The sequence below is a fragment of the Macadamia integrifolia genome, chromosome 10, assembly GCF_013358625.1.
Source record: "Macadamia integrifolia cultivar HAES 741 chromosome 10, SCU_Mint_v3, whole genome shotgun sequence".
In the NCBI taxonomy this organism is placed as follows: domain Eukaryota; kingdom Viridiplantae; phylum Streptophyta; class Magnoliopsida; order Proteales; family Proteaceae; genus Macadamia; species Macadamia integrifolia.
This window is the reverse complement of record NC_056566.1, coordinates 27781091-27805017: the sequence shown is the minus strand read 5'-3', so window position 1 is coordinate 27805017 and position 23927 is coordinate 27781091. Positions and strand designations below refer to the sequence as shown.

Here is a 23927-nt window from a genome sequence, read left to right as displayed (position 1 = left end):
TTTTACCCCGAATATTATCTGGGACAGGGACAGCTCTAGAATTTTATTAAAAATAAAATTCACAATAAAAAAAAGGGAGACATAACCCGCCTTACCCAACAAAAAACACTTATAAAATAACTATTACATTCGAAAGACTGGTAAACTAGCTTTGTCCTCTCGAATGATGCAACTAAGATCTCTTGGAAGAGGATCATCACCATAGAAAATCAAATTTATTATAGATTCACAAGCAAAATTAGCTAACCAATCCGCTGCTCGATTGTTTTCCTAAAATGAAAATGAAATGTGAACTCTCAGATAATCACAGAAGTTGATAACTTCTTAAAACAAAAATCAATAGCTCTACAAATTACAGGATCTTTGAGTAACTAAGTTCACGATCAAGAAGAAGTCAAAATTAACATAAAAATCAGAGAGATGTAATCCCCTATACAATCTGAATCAATCTCTAAGGGTCCAAAGACCAAGCAAATACCAGCACCTAAAACAATGGACATCAGTCTCTCTCCTCTTGGCCTCCTGACAAACTTTCTCTCACCTTCACCATTTGCTGGTTCCCCGACCCGCGAGCTCAGAGATCACTCTCCCATAGCCATAGTTTTAGTAAATGGTATCAAGGAACGGGATTCATGAGCCAATATGAATCCGGAATGTCCATAATCGGTCTGGATCGGATGAATTTATTTATAAATTTTTTTTTAGAAATTTTTTTTATCATCATTTTGCCCTTGTTCTGTACCAATCCACTTATACAGGATCACCCCAGAATGTATTGACCTCTACCCTATCGATTCCGATACGAATCTCCTGATTCGGACGATTCGGTTACCGATCCTTCAAACCATGACCATAACAGAAACCAGAAAAAACTTTAAACACAAAGATCAGATCTATGAGAAATCCTGATAAAGATGAGCGAATGCCGTGATCTCAACCGTTGGAAAAACAATTATCAGAATTGGGTCCCACTGCAGGACTAGAATCAGCCGCTTCCAATAAAACCAATGCGTTAGGTTAGCACTTAGCACGGCAGATCTCGTTGATAAGTCTTCTGTCACCGATTGGTCTACAGAAGTTTCCTATACTGCTGTGGGCGGATACTACCGTGAGTAACGCCAAGTCCAGATTCCTGACTGGCAAACCGACGGGTCACAACCGTTTCTTTGCACCGTTCATTGGTTACGACAACAGAATATGGGACCCACATTGGTCATCCAAACCCTACACGTGGTAAACGTATCTTTTCCTTTTGAGTCACCGTGGCAAATGGCAGATATAATCATTATCCCATCGGTTAAGGCCTACGGCCTAAGGGTCTAGAGGAGTATTACTTATAGTGCTTCGCATGTAGACAACTGGCTGTATGCAGAATCTCTTCACCGTTGGATCATCGGCACATAGTAAATGATACAAGTCTAGTCAACATTATGATTCAAGATACTATCCCAACCGTATGTTACTATTTGGACGGTGATCCTGTTCTGTAAGAGCACCCATGGCCCGCCGTATTTCTCATGGAACATAGGATAACTGCCTTCTCTGCCAAGTTATATTCACGAAAAGCACATGTATATATCGGGATAATCAGCCACATTTAATAATTTTATATTTGTAACTACCCTAATCACTCAGTTGCTTTTATATGACTGAAATACCCTTCAAGTATTTTCGTATTCCTCCATGGGTCTTCCCATTATTAGTATCGTCTAATTTTTCAAAGGAAAAAAGAATTGTTCATGGGAGTGTTGCCTGCACCAGCACTCTTATATGTCTATCTCTTATTCTATTGTGAAAAGACATTCATGCCCTTAAATGGAAAAGAACTCTATCAGAGAGCATCGCCTAAAGCAATACTAGGTGTATATATCTTTCCTCTCCTCTTCATGAAAAGATATTCGTGTCCTTTATTTGAAAGAGAAGAGAGATAGAGATTGGGAGTGATGGCATGCCTATGCTCCAGAATAGAGAGCCATTTCCCCTTTTCAAAATTCGAGATTGTGCGGTGACCTTGATAGGGAGTTTAAAATCATTGTTGGATCAATCAATCAATTGATTTAAATTGGAATTGGTTAATCTCAATTTTGGTTGGATCGATCAATTCAAATCAGAGTTGGTTGAACCCCTTTTCAAAAATTAGGTTTAAGGCATATTTGGGTCGATTATTCACCAATTCAACTTATCTCAATCCAATCCGGATAAAAAACCGGTCGGACCAATCTAAGATCCCACTCATCCCAGTTTAAAAAATCTTTGGTTTTAAACTTTTCTAATAAGGAACCGTCACCCAGTGGGCACCATCTGAGAAGATGATGGATTAGGACACACCAGTTGGTCATAGCCGTGGATTAAGGCCCAAACTTTTCACAGATGCTGAGTTTCTAACAATCGAATGGACCAGCTTATTTTGAGTCTGAACGGTCAGGATTAATTTCAATGGTTTTCTTTTTCTCCTTTTTTGTTTAAATCGTAAATTTTTTTTTTTGTTGGATTTTCCCTAAATTAATGGAATTTCAAAAAAGTCTCAGATAATAAGGGTAATATGGTCAGAAGAAGGCATGGAACCCGCTTACGAAACCGGTAGTCGCATCCTCATGTGAGTAAAAAAATTTCCAAACCCAAAGCGTAATTTTTTTCTCTCTCTAAAACTTCTCTCCTGAGTCCTGACTCCTCTTCTCTCTCTGTCTGTGTTTTAAATCGGCCCTCCCTTACTAAAAACTCGTATTTACTATTTTCTCTCTCTAGCCCTTCTCTCTCTATATAGTCCAGGAAGAGGGACGACACGACTTTGGTTTAGTTTTCCTTCCCCTGGCCTTCCCTCTCTTTTTCTTCTTCTTTGCCTTCGTTAGCCATGAAAGCTTAGCTATCTCATAAAGCAGGTAAATATCCTTTACTATGTCTTGTCTCTCTATGTTTCTTTTCTATCTGTCTGTGTCTGCTTTGCTTCGTTCTATGTTTTTGTATTCGTCATTTTTCATGGAGAAGTTGACAATCGAGGTCAATCGATACATAACCATGAAGACCCATTTGCGCAGGCTTTCGTTTTCACGTGGGTTTTGACGTTCAAGCTCTTCCATGGAGGTTAGGAAATCTTTTTTCTCATTCCTTTCTGCATGTTCTGTTCTTCTTGTGAGACGATTTAATGTACTTCTCTTGCTGTTCTTATGGCTTATTTAGTTATAGAATAAGTTGAATTCGATGGGATCACATGGGAATTCTTATTATGAATGCTGGGTTCGTGATGCTTGGACAGTTTGCTTAGTTCGAAACTTCGAACGTTGTTGGAGTGGTTGATGATATGTGGAGTTCAGTTTATAGAGTTTAACACAATTGGGTTTCTTTCCAATTTGGTATTTTTTTCCCTGTTTCTTGATGCTCTTTCGTGATGGTTGTATTTGGGTTCGAAAATGGATCTGGGATTCGTTATCATTGTACCTGGTTTCTGATTTTGAGGCTCTGCCTTTATGCGTTTCTTGCTGGTGCTGGTTAGTTCGTAGGAATCTGGTTTGTGGGTTTAGCGAGTGTTTAACTTTTAACCCTTTGAATGTTTGCCCACATTGTTTGTGGTGTTAGACTGGAGTCTTCCCTCAGATTTCCACACTCAGATATTGGAATCTCTGATCAAATATATGTTTATGTTGAAATTTTTTCTTCAAGAGCATATTTTCTCCTGGATTTGGCACTTTTTGGTGTATGAAAGAAAGTCTTTTTGTTTATCATACTGGCATATGTATGGCTAATTGTGTTTGCTTGAGGCTTTCCCTTTGGCAGATGGAATATTTATGATTTCAATTTTTGAACCTTTCAAAGGAGAAAATCCATTTAACTGGAATTCTCGTGTTAGGGGATCTTTATGCACTCGTTTAGGTTTTGGTGTTTTCCTGTTTGAAGGCTGATATATAGTAACTGTTTTCTGCTGTAGTCAAATATCTGAACTTTACATGGGCGCTTTCTATTGACATTTTGGGAAAGGCCATCTATTTGGGTTATTATGCCCAGAAAGAATGTTTATCTGTTTGTCTATAGAATTAATTTTGGGTAGCTGAACTATCTATACTCCTGGAGTGGTTTGTTTGGAATGTCATTTTAGTACTTTTAGGGTTTCAGGTTGTACTAATGCTTTGCAATACAAAAAGAGAAGGTGGAATCTACTAGAATCCATTTTGTATAGATTAAATTTTACTTGGTGACTTGTCACTTTAACAGTTAGTTGTGGGAAGGACATTTCAAGGGAAAGACTTTTTTGTGCGTGTCACAGAGGTGATTTTGTTGCACACTGTGTTTGCCTTTATTTCACTTCATTCAATGTGAACCATGAGTAGCAATGCTAATGCAGTATCTACTGCTGAGAACCACATCTGTAAAAATTTATGTTTGTAAACCCCTAGCTTGATTGGTGCCTTATGATAAAGTGGAGAGCATAATAAAGACTCATATCAATGGTACCATCGTTTACCTTTTAACCCATTAGATCTTTTGTACCAAAAATTTACTTTCATCTATTATTTTTGTCGTTTCTCTTTTTGGCATGTCAGTCGAAACATTTTGTCTCTCCATTTTTAGAGTTCCAAGTGGCCTGTTTTGCACCTACATGCATATTGTAATATTCTGACAGGCCAAGCATGTCAGTATGTCAGTCTCTAAACAGGGTTTGTGAGCCCAGGATTGTCATTGAAAAGGTTATTCAGTTTGGTTTTATGTAAGGCGTAAGCTGTTCTTATCTTAAGTCATTATTTGGTTTAAGTAATTTCATCTACCACCCATTCATGAGTTGAAAATGATTATGTCTGTTTTGAGTGGTATTTAAAGTAGTAGATTCATATGGGTGACTTTGCTTACATTTGTTGGCTTTAATTTTCTTTTTTCATTTTTAGCAGATGGATTCAGCTGAACTGAACCTTGAATGCATAGAAGAAACATGTTCCGACCAGTTACTTGCACCAGGTTATCCAGAAATAAGCAGTATCGTTGGAGATCAACAGGTGCTTCCTCGAATTGGGGATCAGTACCAGGTGGAAATCCCACCCCTGATTGAAGACTCTGGCAGTATTCAGCTTATAAAGAAATCAATTGATTCAGATGACATGGTTGATGTTACTAATTCTTTTTTAATGGGATTACCCATCCCTATCATGTGGGTCCATGATGAGCTTGCTAATGTTAAACTTGAATTGCTGGAATGTCTTGGTAATCCAGATGAGGACCAAAATGGGTTGGTAGAGTTTGGAAACAATAAAGAGGACCAGATTATTTTAAACAATGGAGATTTGAAACTTGAATCTTTGGATGTTTCCCTAAAATATGGAAAAGGAGTTGGGCCATCACAAAGCCTTGAATCAACTGCGGTGGTAAGCAAGCAGATGGATGTGGAGTTGCCTATGGTGCCAGAAAATAAATCTAACCTGGTTCAGATGCGTGGAGGCAGAACTTACTGTCCATTTCCAGGATCTTTAGGTGGATCCTGGAGTGACATTGAGAAGGAGAGTTTTATCCTTGGTCTATATGTCTTTGGAAAGAATCTTATTCAGGTGAAGAAATTTATGGAGAGTAAAGAAATGGGGGATATACTATCTTTCTATTATGGGGAGTTTTATAGGTCTGATGGGCATCGTAAGTGGTCAGAATGCAGGAAGATGAGAAGCAGAAAGTGTATACATGGGCAAAGAATTTTTACTGGATGGAGGCAACAAGAATTATTGTCACGCTTGCTTCCTCACATGTCAGAGGAATGCCAGAATACTTTGCTGGAGGTATTACTGTATACATATTATATATTTTAAGTATTCAATTTGAATCTTTATTTTTATAATTTACTGATCAGAATAAGTTGGTTTCTGATGGGATGTATTGTTTATAATATGATGAAGTTTATATTTGGAAATTAGGGTTTATGCGATATTTAATCAATTTTTTTCTTCTCCTTAATATGTTAGTGTACAATTACATTACATGTACTTATCAAGGCCTTTTGACTTTTTGATATCCTTTTGTATATTATTTATGTTGTAGTGTTCTTTGCTGCTGAAGTGTGGGCATATAATTCCTCTGTCAAGTAGTTCTTCTGTAGTTTTTTGATACATGATGTCCTGGTTTTTATATTCCATGATATTATAAGCTGAGAAATGAGCATGTTTGGGCAAGCTGTAAGCCTATAATCGAAATGAAGGAACGCAAGAGTTGTTATGCAGGTTTGGGTGTGAGTTCAGGTATGGTATATTGGTATGTGTCAAGGAATTGGATCACCTGACTCCTAAAACTTAGGATATGGGATGTGTGTTCAAAATTGGGTATGGAGACTTGACTAAAATGTGTTTTGTTCTTCTTTTTTTTTTTTTGGGGGGGGGAGGGGAGGGGGTGGGGTGGTTGTTAATCTTCTCCTTCACAACCATGTCTGAATGTCCGACTATTGGTATTGGACGCATATGCCAATACCCATACCCATCCCCTTGTCCTCTTTTACATGGAAACTCCAATGGTTCTCAAGTGTCTTAGTAATGAGATGATTTATTGGTTTAGTTATTACTATCATTGTTATTATTTTGTTGGCGGCTCATCACAATATTAATAAAACATAGACAATGGCTTGCTAGGTCTTGAGATTTTTCTTGATGAACTACATTGCATAGACCTTTTTGTGTTGAACATGGAGTTGTGTGTGATTACATAGTTTTCAATGCGGAGTTGTGTGTTCGAGTTGTTACTTTTGTACTTAGAGGGGTTATCAAGAATTTGTTATCTCATTCCTCCTTTTATGAAAGTAGTTTGAGTGATGGATTATCTTGGTACTGGACGTAATGCATGTAGGACGTTTTGCCTTGACCGATCTATATGGTACGTCAGGTAGACAGCCGGTTCCTTATTATAGTCTGTCGTTATAAGCTTGTGGCTGATTTATAGTGGTGCGCCAGGTTGACAGCCAGCACTTATTATAATTTTCCATAACCCGTCAATCTTTTTGCATGGATCGTTGCACTCGTCCTTGCTTGGAATCCCCATGTAACCGACCCCATTAAGTTTGGATAAGGTTTGTTATGGAAAAGATCAAGGTGTCAGGGGGGTTGCCTTCTATTCTTTGAGAAGAAAAGAAGATGAGCGACATCCTTGGTGGTACTTAAAATTTTTTCTTCTTTTGATTTAGGGTGGGGGGTGGTTTGGTGAGGCAGTTCAGAAGAACAAGAAGGCCAACAACAAATTAGGCCATTGGACTGGATCTAGAGTGGACCAATATGTTTAATTTTGGGTGTAAAATGGTTTATATGGGCTGTGGGCTTAGTATTTTTTTGCTTACTATTATAATAGGCCAATTCTATAAGACCAAATATGAGGGATTTAAGGCCTATACAGGTTTAGTGTTAATTACTATTTTAGTAAGTTTTTTATTTTAGTAGTGTTTCTAGAAGGGTTGGAAAGAAATGCTACAATCTACCCATAGTTTTTATTTTGTTAAGTTCTAGAAGAGTTTCTAATTTGAGGAAAACTTTTGTTCTTCCATGCTTGGGGGGTTTCCTATTTTTCTTTATTCATGTGAGTTCTAAATAAATAGTAAGGGATCACGTTACCTGAATGATTTGAGACATAATTTAGCCTTGAGTATGTGAGTTCTATGAGAGATGTAGCATGGTTCTATAAGATTCAGATCTGTTCTACTGTCATAGTTTTAGGTTTCGGGTTTGAGCATGGTTTAGGTTTCAATGGTTGGTTTTGAGGTCCAAATGGCGAAATTAGGTCCTAAAACTTCTAGTAAACCCTATTTTAGGTCCTCTAAACATAGTGGAACACATAGATTAAAAAATACCTAAAATGGTAGTGATTTCGGATCCTAGGTTAATGGTATATGTTGTTGTATACATTCTCTAATATGACCTATCCCACAGAAAATTCAGTAATAGAACATCACATAATTCAGTTAAAACAACTAAAATATACATTTGCAGTGAATGGACATAAAATTATACCATTTCATGATTATAAAATGTTATACATGATTCATTACAAAATGTCAAATAGATGGGTGTTAAGAATACAAGCAAGTCACTCCTCTACACATCCTGGAGTCCTAGAACCACATGAAGTTCCAAGCAATGATATATCTTCAACTTTGAATCTTGCACTAATCTTCCACAAATGGTGCAAATAGTCGCTTCTTATGTGTTTTACTACCGCCCAACAACTTTTTCCACGCTTGTGTGGAAGTGATTTGCAAACCCAAATTTTCCCAACCCTCATTGTCTAAACCAGCAAAGTGAACGAAATGGGTCAAAATTTCAACCCATTTTGTTCAAACGTGACCTTTTTTATAAAAGAAACGTATTGTTTCTATCAAAATGATACTTTTCATCAAAATATTGCCGAGAGAGTTAAATTTTGACCAAAACTCTATTCTTTGCATATCGTTCAAGATTTCATTTCAGTATCTGTCGACACCAAAATATTTCGCGAAATTTTGGCGAAACCTTGAACTATATCTACTGTCGGATGCACTAGGAAAACCGTAGTGAGACGCCATTATTGGAGTTGGTGGGGTTCCTTCTCCTGTTCTCCATAGTTAGGTGAGAGGCCTAACATACTTTTAGATTAAAAAAAACCCAAAATGGTAGTGACTTCGGACCCTAGGTTGGTAGTATATGTTTTACGCTGCGGTATACATTCTCTAGTACAGCTTATTCCACATAAAAAATTTAGTACTAGAACACACATAATTCAATTAAAACAACTAATATATGCATTTGTAATGATCATACATTAAATATAAACAATAATTATTAAATGTTATACATGATACATTACAAATGGTCAAAGATATGGGCATCAACAATACAGGCATGTCACACCTCTACCCATCCTAGAGTCCTTATACAACATCTAGTTCTAAGTAGTGATATGCCTTTAACTTTGAATCTTGCACAAATCTTCCACAAATGCTACAAATTATTGTTTCTGATGCATTCCACTACTGCCCAACAACTTGTTCCATTCTTGTGTGGGAGTAATTTGGAAACCCAAGTTTTCTCAACCATTGTTGTCGAAACCAATGAAGTGAATGAAATGTGTCAAATTATCAACCCATCGCATTCAAACTTGACATTTCATATTAAATGAATGTATTGTTTCCGTCGAAATGATACCAAAATGATACTTTTTGTCGAAATATCGCCGACATAGCAAAGTTTTGATCGAAACACTGTATTCTTTGCATATCATTCAAGGTTTTGTTTCAACATTTGTCGAAACCGTCAAAATATTTCTTGCAATTTTGGTGAAACGTTGAGCTATATCTACTGTGGTCAAGGGTTAAAGTATCGGTATCAATTGTCATATCAGTCAGCTAAAATTAAAATACGTATCAGAGGGTATCGTATTGTATTGGAGACATGCTAAAAATATGACATAAATGGACATGATACACATTTATATGCACTTGTGCATAAAATAACCTGTATAAAAGAGCAATATATAGCACGTGTCATGCATAAACACTCAAATGGAGAACATCGTATCGAGAGACAAGTGTATTGAATTAAAATTATTCAAAAGGATTAGGTTTTTTACATGTATCATGCATAAACACTGAGAAACATAGTTGTCACGGTGCCAAGGCGAACCAAGACGGTGGAGGGTTGTCTAAGCGCTTAGGCGAGAAGGCGCCCGCCTTAAGGTGAACAAGGCGAACAAGTGTTATTTTTTATTTTTCTTATTTTCTAACATTATTTAGTAAGTTATATATACCTTGTATCATAAAAAATCAAGATTTAGCCACATCAAGTCATTAAAAATCAACATTTAGCCACATCAAATGATAAAAAATTAACATTAAGTCATATTAAGTTATAAAAAATCAACATTTAGAGAAATGCTCTTATTCTATAATAAGTTTGACTGGTCAAATGATTTTATTTTTATATAAGACTTCTTGTATTAGTTATAACATAAAACCAGCTTTCTAACAAATCTAAGATTACTTAAATCTGAGTTGCAATGACAAAGTTATGCTTCAGTCAAACTTATTTTTAAGTGCACGAATACTGTTAAAATCTCCTGAATGAAAATAATTTTATGAATATCAAAACAAAATATTATTTTACCGGACTTTTGGTTTTTAGCAATGTTTTAACATGATAGAATTTATAAAATTTTCATAATTGAGAAAAACCCCAGCATTTAAAAGTTGAAAATTGTCCCTATAACCAAAATCCAATTTTTGTTCTTGGACTAGGGGGTTGACTTTTTATCCTTTTAGAATTTGATTTTTAAACTATTTTTATTGGATTCAAATAAGGGGTATTTGCTAATTTATGAATAATTTCTTAAGTAAATATCATTTATTTGAATGATATTTGGCATAAATAAGTGCTGAAACACAAGGCAACATGCAATGCAACAAGGCGGCTGTCGCCTAGGCCCCAGGAAAACCGCCTGGATGCCTAGTCGTCGCCTAGGCGATGCCTTGGCAACGCCTTGACAACTATGCTAAGAAATATATAAGATCTATCACGCATAAGCACTAAATGGATAACATTGTATATAAGATACAAATGGATTCGATTTAAATTGTTATAAAGGATGAGTTTCTTTAAGAAAGGAGCGACCAGGATGATGTAGTGCACTTGCCTGTTATTGGTGAAGCTTGATCTCAGTTTAATCCAAGAAGTTTTGGTAATTTTTCCCAAATAATGGCGTTCCCGCTTGCCGGTAAGCGGGCCGTGGGGGTGGTAAGGGGGTAGGAGGCGCACCCTACATAGGGGTGTTCAAATTTGTTTTTGGGAATTGTTTATTACGGGTAATTTTGGAAAGAGAAAAATGCCCAAAAACTCACCTGTGTTCACGATTTTGGTTTCATAAAAGACATTTTTGCCCCTTTAAAGGGACTTATTGATCTTATCGAGCTGTATCGGTAGCGTACCATACTGTATCGGCCAATACGGTTCAATATGTACCAATACCCTTAAACTTTCACTCATTCGGGAAAATGTACATATTGATGAGTATTGATAGGAAACGTAGAGTATCATACAATACTTGATCCTCATTGATAACCAAAATTTTTATAAAATACATGTATCATATTGGTGAGTATAGTATCGATACCAACCATTACCAATATGTATCGTGCAATATGGTATGATACGCACCGATACTTTAAACCATGACTATGGGAAGCAGTAGGCAAAATTTGGTGAGATGCCAAGCTGGAGGTGTTGGGATTCCTTCTCCACAGTTAAGTGAGGGGCCTAACATATCCTTCCTCTATTCTTCTATCATCTTCTTCTTCTTCTTCTTCTTCTTCTTCTTCTGCTTTTTTCTTTCCATTACAAGGCCAGATTTTGTTTTTTCCTTATTTTATTTGCTCTCTTTGTTACTATTATGTCCACTAACTGTTTTCTGAGTTCTTTCTTAAGTTTTGGACAGATTTTTTGTGCTGTAGTTGATTCTATGACATCCCATTGATCCCTCAAACTGTTGTTGATTTTTTGGAGCCTTCTAAAAAACCTGCAGCAGCACCACCTTATTGGCTTTGTTTCTAATTCTGTCCTGTTATTTTTCTATTTTCTATACCCACTTATTAATTTGTTCCTTAGTTTCTGTTGTCATACCTTACTTTCTATTTTGCTTAAACTTGCTATTTCTTCACTTTAGTTGCTGTTTTCTTCCGTTGCTAACCTTTTGTTCCTAATTTTAGCCACATTTTATTCATAACCTCCTGATTTCTCCTAATCTTACTGTTAGATTCAATTCTAATTTTGGCAGTCCATTCCTCACACGTAATAGCCCTTGTGATCAGAGTTGCAACCAGATCTGATCATTCTTTGACTAGGTTCCTTATATGCTCTTTTGGAGGATTATTGAGAGACCTGCTATTCTAGATCTTTGTAGGCTATTGGTTCCCAGATTTGGGTAATTGGATAACCGTTATTTGGGGTTGTGGGAAGGATGTTGGTGCTTTGAGCCTTGATGAGGTGACATATGTTCCATCAGTTAGATGTCATATCTGGATGATAGCTTGTCTAGATGATGGAGCCATCAGGTCTGCATGTTATTTAACTCCTTGATTTGCTGACGTGAACATTGTGGTTTTTAGCTAATGGACCATGTTATGGATATAATCTTGGTCAATGGAGAGGAAATTACCTTATTTGTTAAGATCAAAGATCAAGTGTATTTTCCTTTTCTCCGTTTGTTGGGTTGTAGGTCATGATTTTCCCACTTTAAACTTGGTCGGGGCAAAATAATGGGGAAAAATAGGAGGTAAAAAGTTGATCTTTACATAACAAAATAAAATTAGTCTATACATATATATATATATATATATCATTTGCTTGTGAATTTGAATATATTTAAAAATAACACTTCTTTATGCCCCGAGTCCCTGAATTCTATTCTTTGGCCCTTGCTGAATCCCAACAGCTTGTGTCTGTGTCAGGTTCTGAGACCTGCCCTTATCTGTGTAACCTAGCGGATTGCTAACTGCCACCTGGATTCATTAATTTCATTATTAGTGCATGGATTTTTGGTTCTACTTGAGAACAAAATTTGGGCCATAGGGGCTCGGCTGAGGCTTCAATCTTCTGGGTCATATTCAGCACAGCTTAGGTGCTGGGTTCAATTTTGAATAAGCCCGAATTAGGCCTACGCAAGCAAACTAGATGATTCAGGTATAATTGAGAATAGTCATCAAATTTGAATTATTTGAACTTAGTAAGAAAATTTTCTTTTAAACCATTCCGTTATTTTTAGGCCTTTATCTTCTGTGAGAGTGTAGATCTCAGATCTCTTCCCGCTATTTAGACCTATCTTTTTTTGCATTCATCTTGCGTTTTTTGAGTTGTAAGTTGTGCAAGACAACTCTTCACTAATGCTGTCATTGGTCTTCACTGCATAACGGTTTCCCTTATTAATCACATAAGGAGGCAGTCCTTTTTTTCCTGGATAGCATTATTTTCCACTTTTACCTTGATTTCTTGCTGCTCATCTATTAGAACATCTTTATCTTCGTTATGGCTTTGGTTTCTGATGATTTAATCCATATTGCATGGTTATTCTTGTAGTACTGTTAAGAAATACACTTAAAGCTTGATCGGTAATGTCAGTCATCCAACACTCAGGAGACTTATCTACTCCATTAGAGTGCTCCAATTCTATGGCCAACATCCTGTTCATCTCCTCCTTAGTGCTAGTTGGACCATTATTATGAAGTGGTTGTGTTTCAGATTTTTTTTTTCTCTGACCCAACTAACACCTCTTTTTTTCTTTTAATCCAATTCATGAGAGTAGCCATTACTGAAGAAACAGAATCTTGGAAAATCCAACTAAGAAATAACTAGCTGGCTCATGTGCAGTGGCCAATTGACTGTGTGCTGCAAATCATAAACCTTTCCACTCTTAAAGCCTAGAGATGACATGTTTTCACTTATGATTACATGTGGTTTGCTAATCTGCACATTCAAGGAAATAATACAGATTTTCCTTGCTATCTTGTTAGAGCACCCTGTTGCCTCGATGACCAGGCTCTTGTTCAGGCGATGAGAGAACTCACCAAGGTGCTATTGTGCTATGTCCCTGCCTGGACATTAAGGTATCTTCCTTGGTACCTGGTGGCTCATGAGGGCTAAGGGTAGGGTGCTTATGGGGTTTGTAATCTCCCTTAGGGGATATATTCTCCCTGCCCCTTCTTTTAATGCATTTATTAATTCACCCAAAAAAAGGGTAGGGTGCTTCCCCTCCCCTCCCACCCCCCCCCCAAAAAAAAAAAAAAAAAAGAAGGGATTGTTGGTGCTCACTTGGTTACAACGTTACCCTGACATAGGCAACTTAGCAACTCATTAGAAAGAATTCTAGCTGTGTATGAATAGGACCTACGGTCATAATTCGAATTAGTAATCATATATTTTTTCCTATCTATGTCTGTTTTGTCTGCGCCTTGCCCTTGCTATGTGTGTCTTCAGCTTACACCCGATTATTCCTTCTTGCCAGCATTGTTGCTGGTCTTTGCCACAGGATTCACGACTCACATATGATAAAAGTTCCAAATTGTAAATGTATGAAGATTAATATTTCACAATTTATCTGCCTTGATCCTTTTATCATCATTATTGTTAATGTATTGTTCTCATCTTCGGGATCTTCTAGAGGTATCATAGTTGTTGATGTCATTGTCAGGTATGGAATTAGTTTTCTTTAATACTCTTTATTTTTATCAGAAATAATTATTATTGTCAGAAATAATTTCAGAAACTAAAATTAAAAAGAGTAAAATTTTAATGTGCAAAAAAGGGGTAATTATAAGCTAAGTATGTAGCCTATGTAACAAGCGCACTTCATTTTCTGATTTTTGGACTTGTCCGATCCATTGTGCATGCATTGGACACATGCAGGCAGTTCTACTCAATAGATTGTAGTTCTTATCTTTTTTTCACCTGTTATTTGCAACAAGCATGATATATAGAGTTGAATGGCAAAATAGAATTCGTGGCCAACCCAGTTTAGTTGGATAAGGTTCAGTTGAGTTCAGTTTCAACTGTTATTTGCATAGATTTCAGTTCTTGTTATCTTGTGTGCAAAGTAATGGAGAAAGGTAGCTGATTTATTCCAGTGTTTTGGTATTCTACAAGAGACACAGGATTCTTGGTTTTAGTTGGAAGTATTAGAATATGTTTGACAATTTTTGAGGAAACAAAAGAGAATTTCTGCTTTCTGGTTCCTGGAACAGATACCCATTGGTTAGGATTCAAAAAGTTCTTAAGTATGCATATTGCAGCAGAAGCTGATGATGAAATGCTTTCCATATGATGTGTTTCACTGATTCAATACAGATGTTAGTTTTAGCCTTACGTAGCAGTAAAATAGCCTTTCACTGCAACATCTGGAGTTAAAAATTTGCATGCTGAGAACATGCATATGTGTGGGAACTAAGCTTGAGAACTTAGAATAGTGAACCAAGAATGTACAGATTAATATTATGCGTACATACACGTAGTGGGTCTAGCAACTGCTGAGGTGCTTATCAGACAAACATTGATAAGATGTTAATCTCATTAATATTGGTCTGTAAAGATTAGTACATACAGAAAAACATAGGACACCAATGAAAGGAAATGGATTAGAAATTACACGGGTGCATCTTTTGAAATAATGAAAATCAAGGAAAAGGAATCCTTCGAAATTACGCGGGGTTATCTTTTTAAACACTGTTCTTCTTACCTGTGTTGCTGGTAAAAAATTTGCATATCCTGTTATAGGCTTTTTCCAATGATTACGCAGACTTCCTTAGGAAAATTTTGATGTTAGCAACTCCTTAATTGGAGAGAATGTATGAAATGTCACAATATGATGCTACTTCCATTATCCTCGTTAATGGACATTGGCATGGAGGTATCCTTGTCATATTTCACCGTTAAAGCCTCCTGTGTTGAAATCTTTTACTCTCTTTTACCTCTGTTAAGTTTTAGATGATAAAGTTCAATGCTAGCAGATGTCTCCAAATCTTTGGTGGAAGTGATTGGTTAAGAAAATGTTGGACTTGTGTTTGTAACTATTATTGCTTCTTATCTGTTTAGCAAATACTTTGCCCTTCTGTCTGCAACTCAGTTGTGAGCGATTGGCAGGTGTCTAGGACATTTGGAGAGGGAAAAATTTCTTTGGAAGAATTTACCTCCACCTTAAAGGCTACAGTTGGCATGAAAGTCCTTATTGAAGCTGTAGGAATTGGTAAAGGGAAACAAGATCTGACAGGCATCATGATGGAGCCTCTAAAGGCCAATCAAGTTATTTCTACTCGTCCTGAAATACCAATTGGCAAGGCATGCTCGTTACTTACATCTGGGGACATCATTAAGTTTCTAACAGGAGACTTCCGGTTAAGCAAAGCCCGGTCAAATGATCTTTTTTGGGAAGCTGTTTGGCCCCGTTTACTTGCAAGAGGGTGGCATTCTGAGCAGCCTAAGAATCATGGTTATACTGGTTCCAAGCATGCTCTGGTGTTTCTTGTACCTGGTGTTAAGAAGTTCTCGAGAAGGAGACTTGTGAAAGGAAACCAATACTTTGATTCTGTCAGTGATGTCTTGAATAAAGTTGCGTCAGACCCAAGGCTTCTGGAGCTTGAGGTTGAAGCAGTTAAAAGTGAAGGCAAGGAAGAATTTAGTTGGGACTCAGAGCTAAAATTGGATCAAGGTGGGTTCTCTGATCATCAACGACCTTGTTATCTTCGACCACGCCTTTCAAATTGTAAGTCAGAGCTCATGAAGTTTACTATCGTGGATACCAGTTTGGTTCATGGAGAAGAACCATCAAAAGTCAGAGAACTACGAAGTATACCTGTCGACACTACGAATACTTCCATCCCAACTAACATATCCAGAGAACCTGAGGGAGATAGCTCTGATGAGAATGTGGATTATCCAAACCCGGCTCACAATCAAGGCGATGCTAATACTTCCAGCCCTTCAAAGGTCATGTTTGACAGGGGCTCCTATTCTGACACAACAAATTGCATTAAGCATGCGATGCCAACTTACTGTCAAGATCCCTCAAATGGACCATCAGACAATCATGGGAATTCATATCGCAATATTGAGAAGCAACCAAGGAAGACTAAGTGCCCAGTCAGCCAGATTGTTAATGGTCCAGGTCCCTCCAGTGGTCCATCAGACAATCATGTGAACACAAACTCCAATACTGAGAAGCAACCAAAGAAGACTAGGTGCAAAGTCATCCAAATTGCTAATGGTCCAGGTCCCTCCAGTGGTCCATCAGACAATCTTGAGAATACATACTCCAATACTGAGAAGCAACCAAGGAAGACTAGGTGCAAAGTCAGCCAGAGGGTGAAACCCAGCCAGTCAAACCATGCCCCTGTCACAAAAAGGCGGAGGTTGACTGCTTGTAGTCATTCAGAAACAAGCCGCAGCAGGAACAGTTTTTCTGTGGCTCCTGTACAAAAACAAGAGGAGCCTTCTTTGCAGTCAAACTCACCTTTTGCAAGTGATAACATGGTTTCTCTAGTGAGGCAATCTCTGGATAAGGTATCTTCTACAGGTTCTTCAGCTAAAGGCAGTCCAGACGAGAGCAGTGAAGGGATTCTCACTGGGAATTGTTTTGGTGAACTACATAATGCGAAACCTCAATCGCAGACTTTGATTGACCTTAATCTACCCCATGCTCCACCAGATTTTGAAACTGAGGAACCCTTTACTGAAGATGTTGACAGCCTGGAAGACCCAAAGAGGTCATTGCTACCATCTGAAATCAGCCAGCAGCCGGAGGATTCCAAAGCATTGAGAACCAATAATGCCAATCAGCAGCCTACTGTAAATGCCCGGAGGCAGAGCACAAGAAACCGACCATTGACAACAAAGGCATTGGAGGCTCTTGCTTGTGGGTTTACGAACACAAAGCGAAGGAAGAGGAGTGCAGAGGCCCTTTCACGAGAGATTTCAATACCAAGGCCTTCCAGACGATCCCGTGGCAAGGTTGGAGTTACTGGAAATTGGGGTGTTGAAGCTGGAGTCGTGGATTCGAAGGTTGTGGAGATGGTGGTTGATGGTGAGTGTAGTAGTAATGCCTACATAGTTTGCAAATCCCAGGTTGGATCTGAGAAGAACGGGACATATCATCCTGAAGTTTTGATGTGTAAAGACGATTGATATTGTTAGATGGTGACATCATTTGGTGTTGCAGATGAAGATGCAAGAAAGTTGGGAAAGAGTGGTCTGCCAGTTAGCATGCCGAAGAACTTGTGTTCATTGTATTTACCAGTAATCCAGGGAGATCACTATCTCTTTTGGATGCTTCTATGCCATTATATGCAAGGAGAAGAACAATGTTATCCCTTCCAAATGTCTTCCGTTCATTTGATTGCTGAAACAATGGAACATGATAGGTTGGAAGAAACAATTGAATAATGGTGCTTCAGGACAGTTTAGTCACATCTGATGGAGTAAAACTTGGCTCTTTTGAGAAGTAGGAAGAAGAAATGATAGTAACTTCAGAGGGACTCAGGCTTTCCAGACAAGAACATTTGTCAGTTTCAATAAATTTCCTTTTCCATAAGATCGATTGACATTGCTGCAAAGGAGTTCTGAACAGCAAAGCTGGAGGGTGTCATTCTCTTATGTCATCTAAGAGGAGTAATGCTGTGCGTTGACTGGTCGAACTCTGATTGTTTCTGTGATTGTAGAGCCACATTATACACAAATTGGGTACCCATTAGTATTGATTCTGACAGTGTTGTTATGAACATAGTTTCTCCCTTGTGATTTTAAAGGTTTATACCCCATCTGTATTGAATCATAGTTTCTGTTTGGAATCCTTTTGTTTTCCATAGCTTTGCTTTATTCTCACTGTGATATAGGATTCATTACATGAACTGAACTTACATTTTTCTAGCTCTGTCCTTTAAAACATGTTTTGATGGTTGTACTTTGATTAGGAGTTGAACAGATGATCATTTGGTTGTGTTTACAGGCAAATTGAGCCACAGATTACAAAATGTAGGCCTAGCTAATATGTATATTATCATGTGTTCATCTAATTGTTTGACCCTTTTTTCTTTCCTGGTTTCTATTTTTCTTTCTTTTATCTTTGGGGGGGTGTAACTTTTAACCTCTTTGCCTCCTATGTATGAAATATAAAATAACCTCTTTGCTCTCTATGTACAAAATCATTCCGTCGCCCCTCATTGATGTGCTCCCGTATGCCTTTTGCTCAGAGAACCCTCTCTTCTTGACATCGGCATTCTTAAACAGTTGAAAAAGATACAGAAGCGTCAAAGTTACAAATGATGGAGTCTCCATTCTCCACTAGTAAATGAATCAGCCTAGGCTACAATTGGCTCACCTAAATTTTTCCAAAGGATTAATAGATTGCCCTATCTAACTCAAGAGTTTAATATTAAAATGGGCCTTTTTAAACAGTTTGCTTTGTGTATAGGTTAAAGTTTTGGAACGAAGACGAGGCTTGACTTGATTCATTGATTGCTGGCTTTTGCAGGGTTTGGAAATGGAATATAATCAAAGACCAAACATGTACCATTGAGGATTAAAGAGATCCAAAACCCACCTACAATTGATTCCCTACTTGGGTGGAACCAACATTGGAAGTTTTCTTAAAATAAAAGGTTAATTTCAGGCTGTGTTTGGTATGCATTCTTGGAATAGATTTTGGGTCTATAACAGATTCTAATACTCAATTTTTCTCTATTTTCTCGCTTTAGAATGTGTTCTATACCCATAATGTATTCCGAAAATGCATTCCAAACACACCTTCAGTATCCTTATAAGAAACTTTTAGGGGCTTCCTAACTTCCTTTGTGATGAGAGTGATAAGCAATAAGTCTATCAAGAACTCTCCATTTATCACTATTATTTTTAAGCTCCATTTAAATAACTCCAACTTGGTAGTCTTTGGATTTTCAGAATGGATGGTTGTGATTCTCAAAGAACAACTTTGGATTAATCCATTTGACTATAAATTGTTTTTTGGATCCTGATGTTGCATGCCTTATAAGGAACTACATAAGAAATGAAAGGGCCCACATTAGCATCCATTTGATCTTTTAATTACATTAAAAAAACATAGAGAATCATGAGACTCACACCATATTGAAAGACTAAATAATTATCTGATAATTAACCAGGTTCCTTTCATGGGTTGGATTTCAAATATGACAAATTATGCTTATTAATTTCATTGAAAGAGACTTTCAATAACACTTTTCTTGACCAGACATTGTTTGCATCTTATATAATATGTTTTAATGGAAAAGGATACTAGTGATGCATGGATCTATCCATGTTAGAACCACAATGCATGGTGACAGAGCCAAGAACAAAGTTGTGTTTTAGGTGTTTGTCTTTTATTACACATTGATAAGCTTAAACCAATCAAGTAGGAGGGAGGAGAGAATGTGTGGTTATGTGGGTAGTTGTCTTCTACATGGCTGTGTTCCTGTTTGAAGTTTGGTACTTCAAAATGGTCCCAAAAAGCCTTTTTGGGAAAATTGAAGGTGGCAGGAAATTAAGTCATTGATGGTAAGCATATCCTGACCAGCTTCCTTGTTGTTTCCCATTTAATGTTTAAAATACATATTAAGTCTGTTCGAACAAATGACTTAAATCTTTGGTTTAGAGAGTTCCTCTCCCCAAGTGGTGACTTCTATACATGAAATTCCGGCCTTCATAGGGTATTAGACCATGAATCAAGGATGCATTAATTGCTCTGACTCATGGCTAGATACTATTTGAGCCTTTTTAAAGTATGAGTTAGATCTTTTCTCATTATAATCTCAATCCAGTCTTCCCATTTGGCATTTTTAGAAGGACACCTTCAACTACACAGACTAGATTTAGAGCTAAAAGGCTAAAAAATGCATGCATGGCTAGCAAAGAGTAGGTGGCATATTATCTCTCTTCTTGCTTATATATGAACAATGCGTAGATTACAAAGGTGATATAGAATTCCAATAGACTAGTCAAACACTAAGGGGACCAATTTTTTAAACACTATTTCAGTTCATAGCTTGGGATCCATGGAACCTCTAACTTACATCATTTTCATAATCTGCAAAAGAGTAAAGAGATGGTTTTCTTCAATATTATAATAATCACATTTGTTTAAAGCTAAGGCTTCCTTCTTTTTGGGTAGGTTGGTTTTCAAAATTTTATTAGGGAGTAAAGCTATAATTTTTGTAGAGAAATGCTTAAAAAAAATGATTTATTAGGAGGCATGAAAAATGCTGCAAATAAATTGATCCTTTTATTAGTTAGCACGCGGATGTGGTTGATGAAAATTTAAGATCCTAAAGCCATAAACCCTAAACCTTATAAGTTTCTTTATTGTTCTATTGAATAAATAAATTTGTAATTTGAACTTGGTTATTAATCAAAACCATGCAGCAATGCATGTTACTAACATTAGTTTAGATCTGATTTTTATAGGTGTAATGAGAAAAATCACAGTAGATATTCATACTGAAAAATAGAACTTAGGTTGCTTGTGGTAAAGTGAACAAGAGAAATGAAATCAAAACAAAATTTTTAATGGAAATTTTTTTATTATTGTAACCAAAATGGAGAACTTAAAAGTTATAACCTTAGTTTTTTGCTCTTTTTAAAATAACCTATTTTTTTTTCAATGAGGGTAAAGCATGTCATTTTATATAAACACTTCATTAAATGACTTTTAGAGATAAAACAATGGGCAATTAGAAGTTTACTACCTTATAGTTCACCGCTCTGGTTCATGATAACAAGTTGCATTAATTTTTTATTATAATCAATAATTATTGTGCAACTATCTCAAAATATTTACATTGGTTTTGTATTCTTTTTGGGAAATTTAAGGTTAGTTCCTAGATTTTCATGGGTGTGTTGGGGAAATTCTAAAAATTTCCAAATTTAGTAATGTGCATACCTATTTGGCGAATGGCGGGTAGTTACTTCTTATAGAGATGTTGTTTTTTTCACTCTTTTTTGTTTGGTTTTGAGCTTTTTTAGGCCTTGCGTATTGTTTTAGGCATATTTGAAAAACCAAGTTTTTTTACTCAACTTGCTCTTTTCAAAATCTAGTGAGGCAAGAGAGTCAAACCTGATCAGGGCGAATCATATATATATATATATCTTCCTTATTTTCCTTCTAAATTTTTCTATTTATTTGAATACATTTTTTGTAATTTATATTTTAAAAAATGAAAAATCCTAATTTACAAGATTTTTTTTTTTAATTTGTATTAAGAAATATACAGAATCTAAAGCAAGGTTTTAGTTTTCAATATCAATACATATATCAATCTCAATAAATATTAATATTGATACCAATACATATCAATTGAATTGATCAATACTAGTTGGATTTGAGATTAAGAAAAAAATTCAATTTTTAATCATATTAGTGCCATATCAATATCAGGCTTAGACGATATATATTGATGTATTACTCATACAATATTAATAGTTATAACAATGACCTAAAATTATCAATTACTACATCTAGTCCCTCTCCCTTAATATAAGCCTACCAATATCTGGCACCTTAGTTGGAGGGAAAAAAAATTAAAATAAAGAATAATTAATATCAGCCACATGGCAGATGGTGATAGTCTAAATGCCACCGACTATGTCATGTAAATTTTTACCCAAAATAAAGACTATGGCATGTAAATAAAGTTTTATTAAAATTGGGAGGTCGACATGACATGACAGCCATGGGCCATAGCCTATACCCCTAGCTAGCTACCTCCTAAAAGAAATGCTAGGTGTAGGGTCCATGAAGGGATATGTCATATTATCTCTGCCAGCCAAAGAGTAGACCCCACCACCCAAAAACAGTGGGACCAAATGATAGGGTATCGATGAAAGACCCAGCTCTGATCCCGATACTAAAAATCATGATTGGAACAAGGATGGCTTACCTAGAATATAGTAAATTTTTTTTTTTTCTTTGAAATAGTACATCAAAAACCCACAAACATCCACAGCATTTTAAGCTTTAATATTGTTTGCTCCTCCACAGAAGATGAATGATGAAGAGGAAGTTTGTAAGGAACACATCTAACAACAATATAGAGAGAGAGAGAGAGAGAGAGAGAGATCAGGTGAAATGATTTCCACATGAGAGGGAAAATGATTTTTCAATGGATGTTTTCTCATGCGTTCCCATTAGCCTTTGCATATATGCAAGAATCACACTCTCCCATAGAAAACTCTTTTCTTTAAAAAAAAAAAAAGTATGGACAAATTTTGGTTGGACTAAAACATGAGAGGAGATGAAGTTGATTGAAGACAATATGTGTACAAAACTCTTATGTCGTTCAATGTTTTTAAGAGTTGAGTATTCCTTCATCCATGGTGTAGAGAGGACATTTTAAGACACGACAATCTTGCCTTTGTATTATGATTGGAGGAAGGTGTGTTGATTAATGAGATTATTTTTTTTTGGTAAAGCATATGGGATGAAAGTTAATTATGAAACTCATATTCCCAAGAGTCCAACTATAGGATCACATCATGATGGATGGAGAGATTTTCATAATTATGAGTGACTACTCTTTACTTATCATGGGACAAAAAATCAAGAGATCGAGGGTTGGTGGGGAGAGAGAAAGAGACTTCAACTTCACCATATGGTATAAACTTGTAGTGTAATGGTGGCGGCCAACCAGTTAGCTTAGTGTAGGTCTAGGGAGATTGAGTGATCAATTCCTACCACTGACTCCATCCTCTCTCTCCCCCCTTCCTCTTTTGGGCCACCATTGTGGTAGGCCAACACATTCACAAAATAATAATCATAATAATACAACAACATCCAAAACCTTATTCCAATTTAATGGGGTCGGTCACATGGAGATTCCAAGCAAGGATGAGGATCCATGCAAAAAAGATTAACAAGTTATAGTTAATTATTATAAGTGTTGACTGTCAACCTAACACACCACAATATTATAATAATAATAAAAAAAATGGGAACAAGCCTAAAAGATAGTGTGGCTACTACACCCTGACACAAAGATGGGTGAAATGATCACACCCACTCACATGAAAAATTGAAATTTTATCTCTGTTGATTCCTCCACATATACTCTCATTGATCTTCATACTGATGCGGGATCATGCTGCCTTTTATGAATCCTCTCCCTAAATAAATAAATAAAAATCGTGTATATGGTAGACACTCAATATCACATTTAACCAAAAAAAAATCCATAATAATTTAAGAGAGGTGGAAGAGAAAGATCGAGGACAAACTTGTAGGTCTACCATTTGGTGGGCCCAAACCATAAGGAAATAAGAGCTGGGAATACCTATCAACATTCCTCAACAATGTTCACATTATCGTAATGTAATTCCAAATGCATGTAAGCTGCTAGCTATCATGCAAAATTGCTATTTCCATCCCCTCTCCCACGTTAGTATGGTTTTGATTTAGAGAGGGAAAGAGAG

At 36.6% G+C, this 23927-nt stretch overlaps 1 protein-coding gene across 3 annotated transcripts; it reads left to right on the top strand.

Annotated features, from left to right (window-relative positions):
• The first annotated feature begins 2668 nt into the window (after window positions 1-2668).
• On the top strand, window positions 2669-18502 carry LOC122092155. Of its 3 annotated transcripts, XM_042662488.1 has the most exons (5): window positions 2669-2879; window positions 3036-3081; window positions 4207-4260; window positions 4878-5750; window positions 15600-18502. In XM_042662488.1, exons 2-5 carry the CDS (start codon window positions 3076-3078, stop codon window positions 17634-17636), a joined length of 2970 nt encoding a protein of 989 aa, XP_042518422.1. In that variant the 5' UTR covers window positions 2669-2879; window positions 3036-3075; the 3' UTR covers window positions 17637-18502. The 3 variants fall into 3 exon arrangements, with proteins under 3 accessions (XP_042518422.1, XP_042518425.1, XP_042518424.1); XM_042662491.1 differs by lacking the exon at window positions 4207-4260; XM_042662490.1 differs by lacking the exon at window positions 4207-4260 and having other exon boundaries at window positions 4875-5750.
• Window positions 18503-23927: the final 5425 nt, after the last annotated feature.

What these genes read in the sequence shown, in the direction of transcription:
- LOC122092155 (XM_042662488.1), top strand. An exon ending in TTTTTGTGCGTGTCACAGAG is followed by an intron (nt 4,261 to 4,877) that starts GTGATTTTGTTG and finishes CATTTTTAGCAG; the next exon opens with ATGGATTCAGCTGAACTGAA. An exon ending in GCCAGAATACTTTGCTGGAG is followed by an intron (nt 5,751 to 15,599) that starts GTATTACTGTAT and finishes AGCGATTGGCAG; the next exon opens with GTGTCTAGGACATTTGGAGA.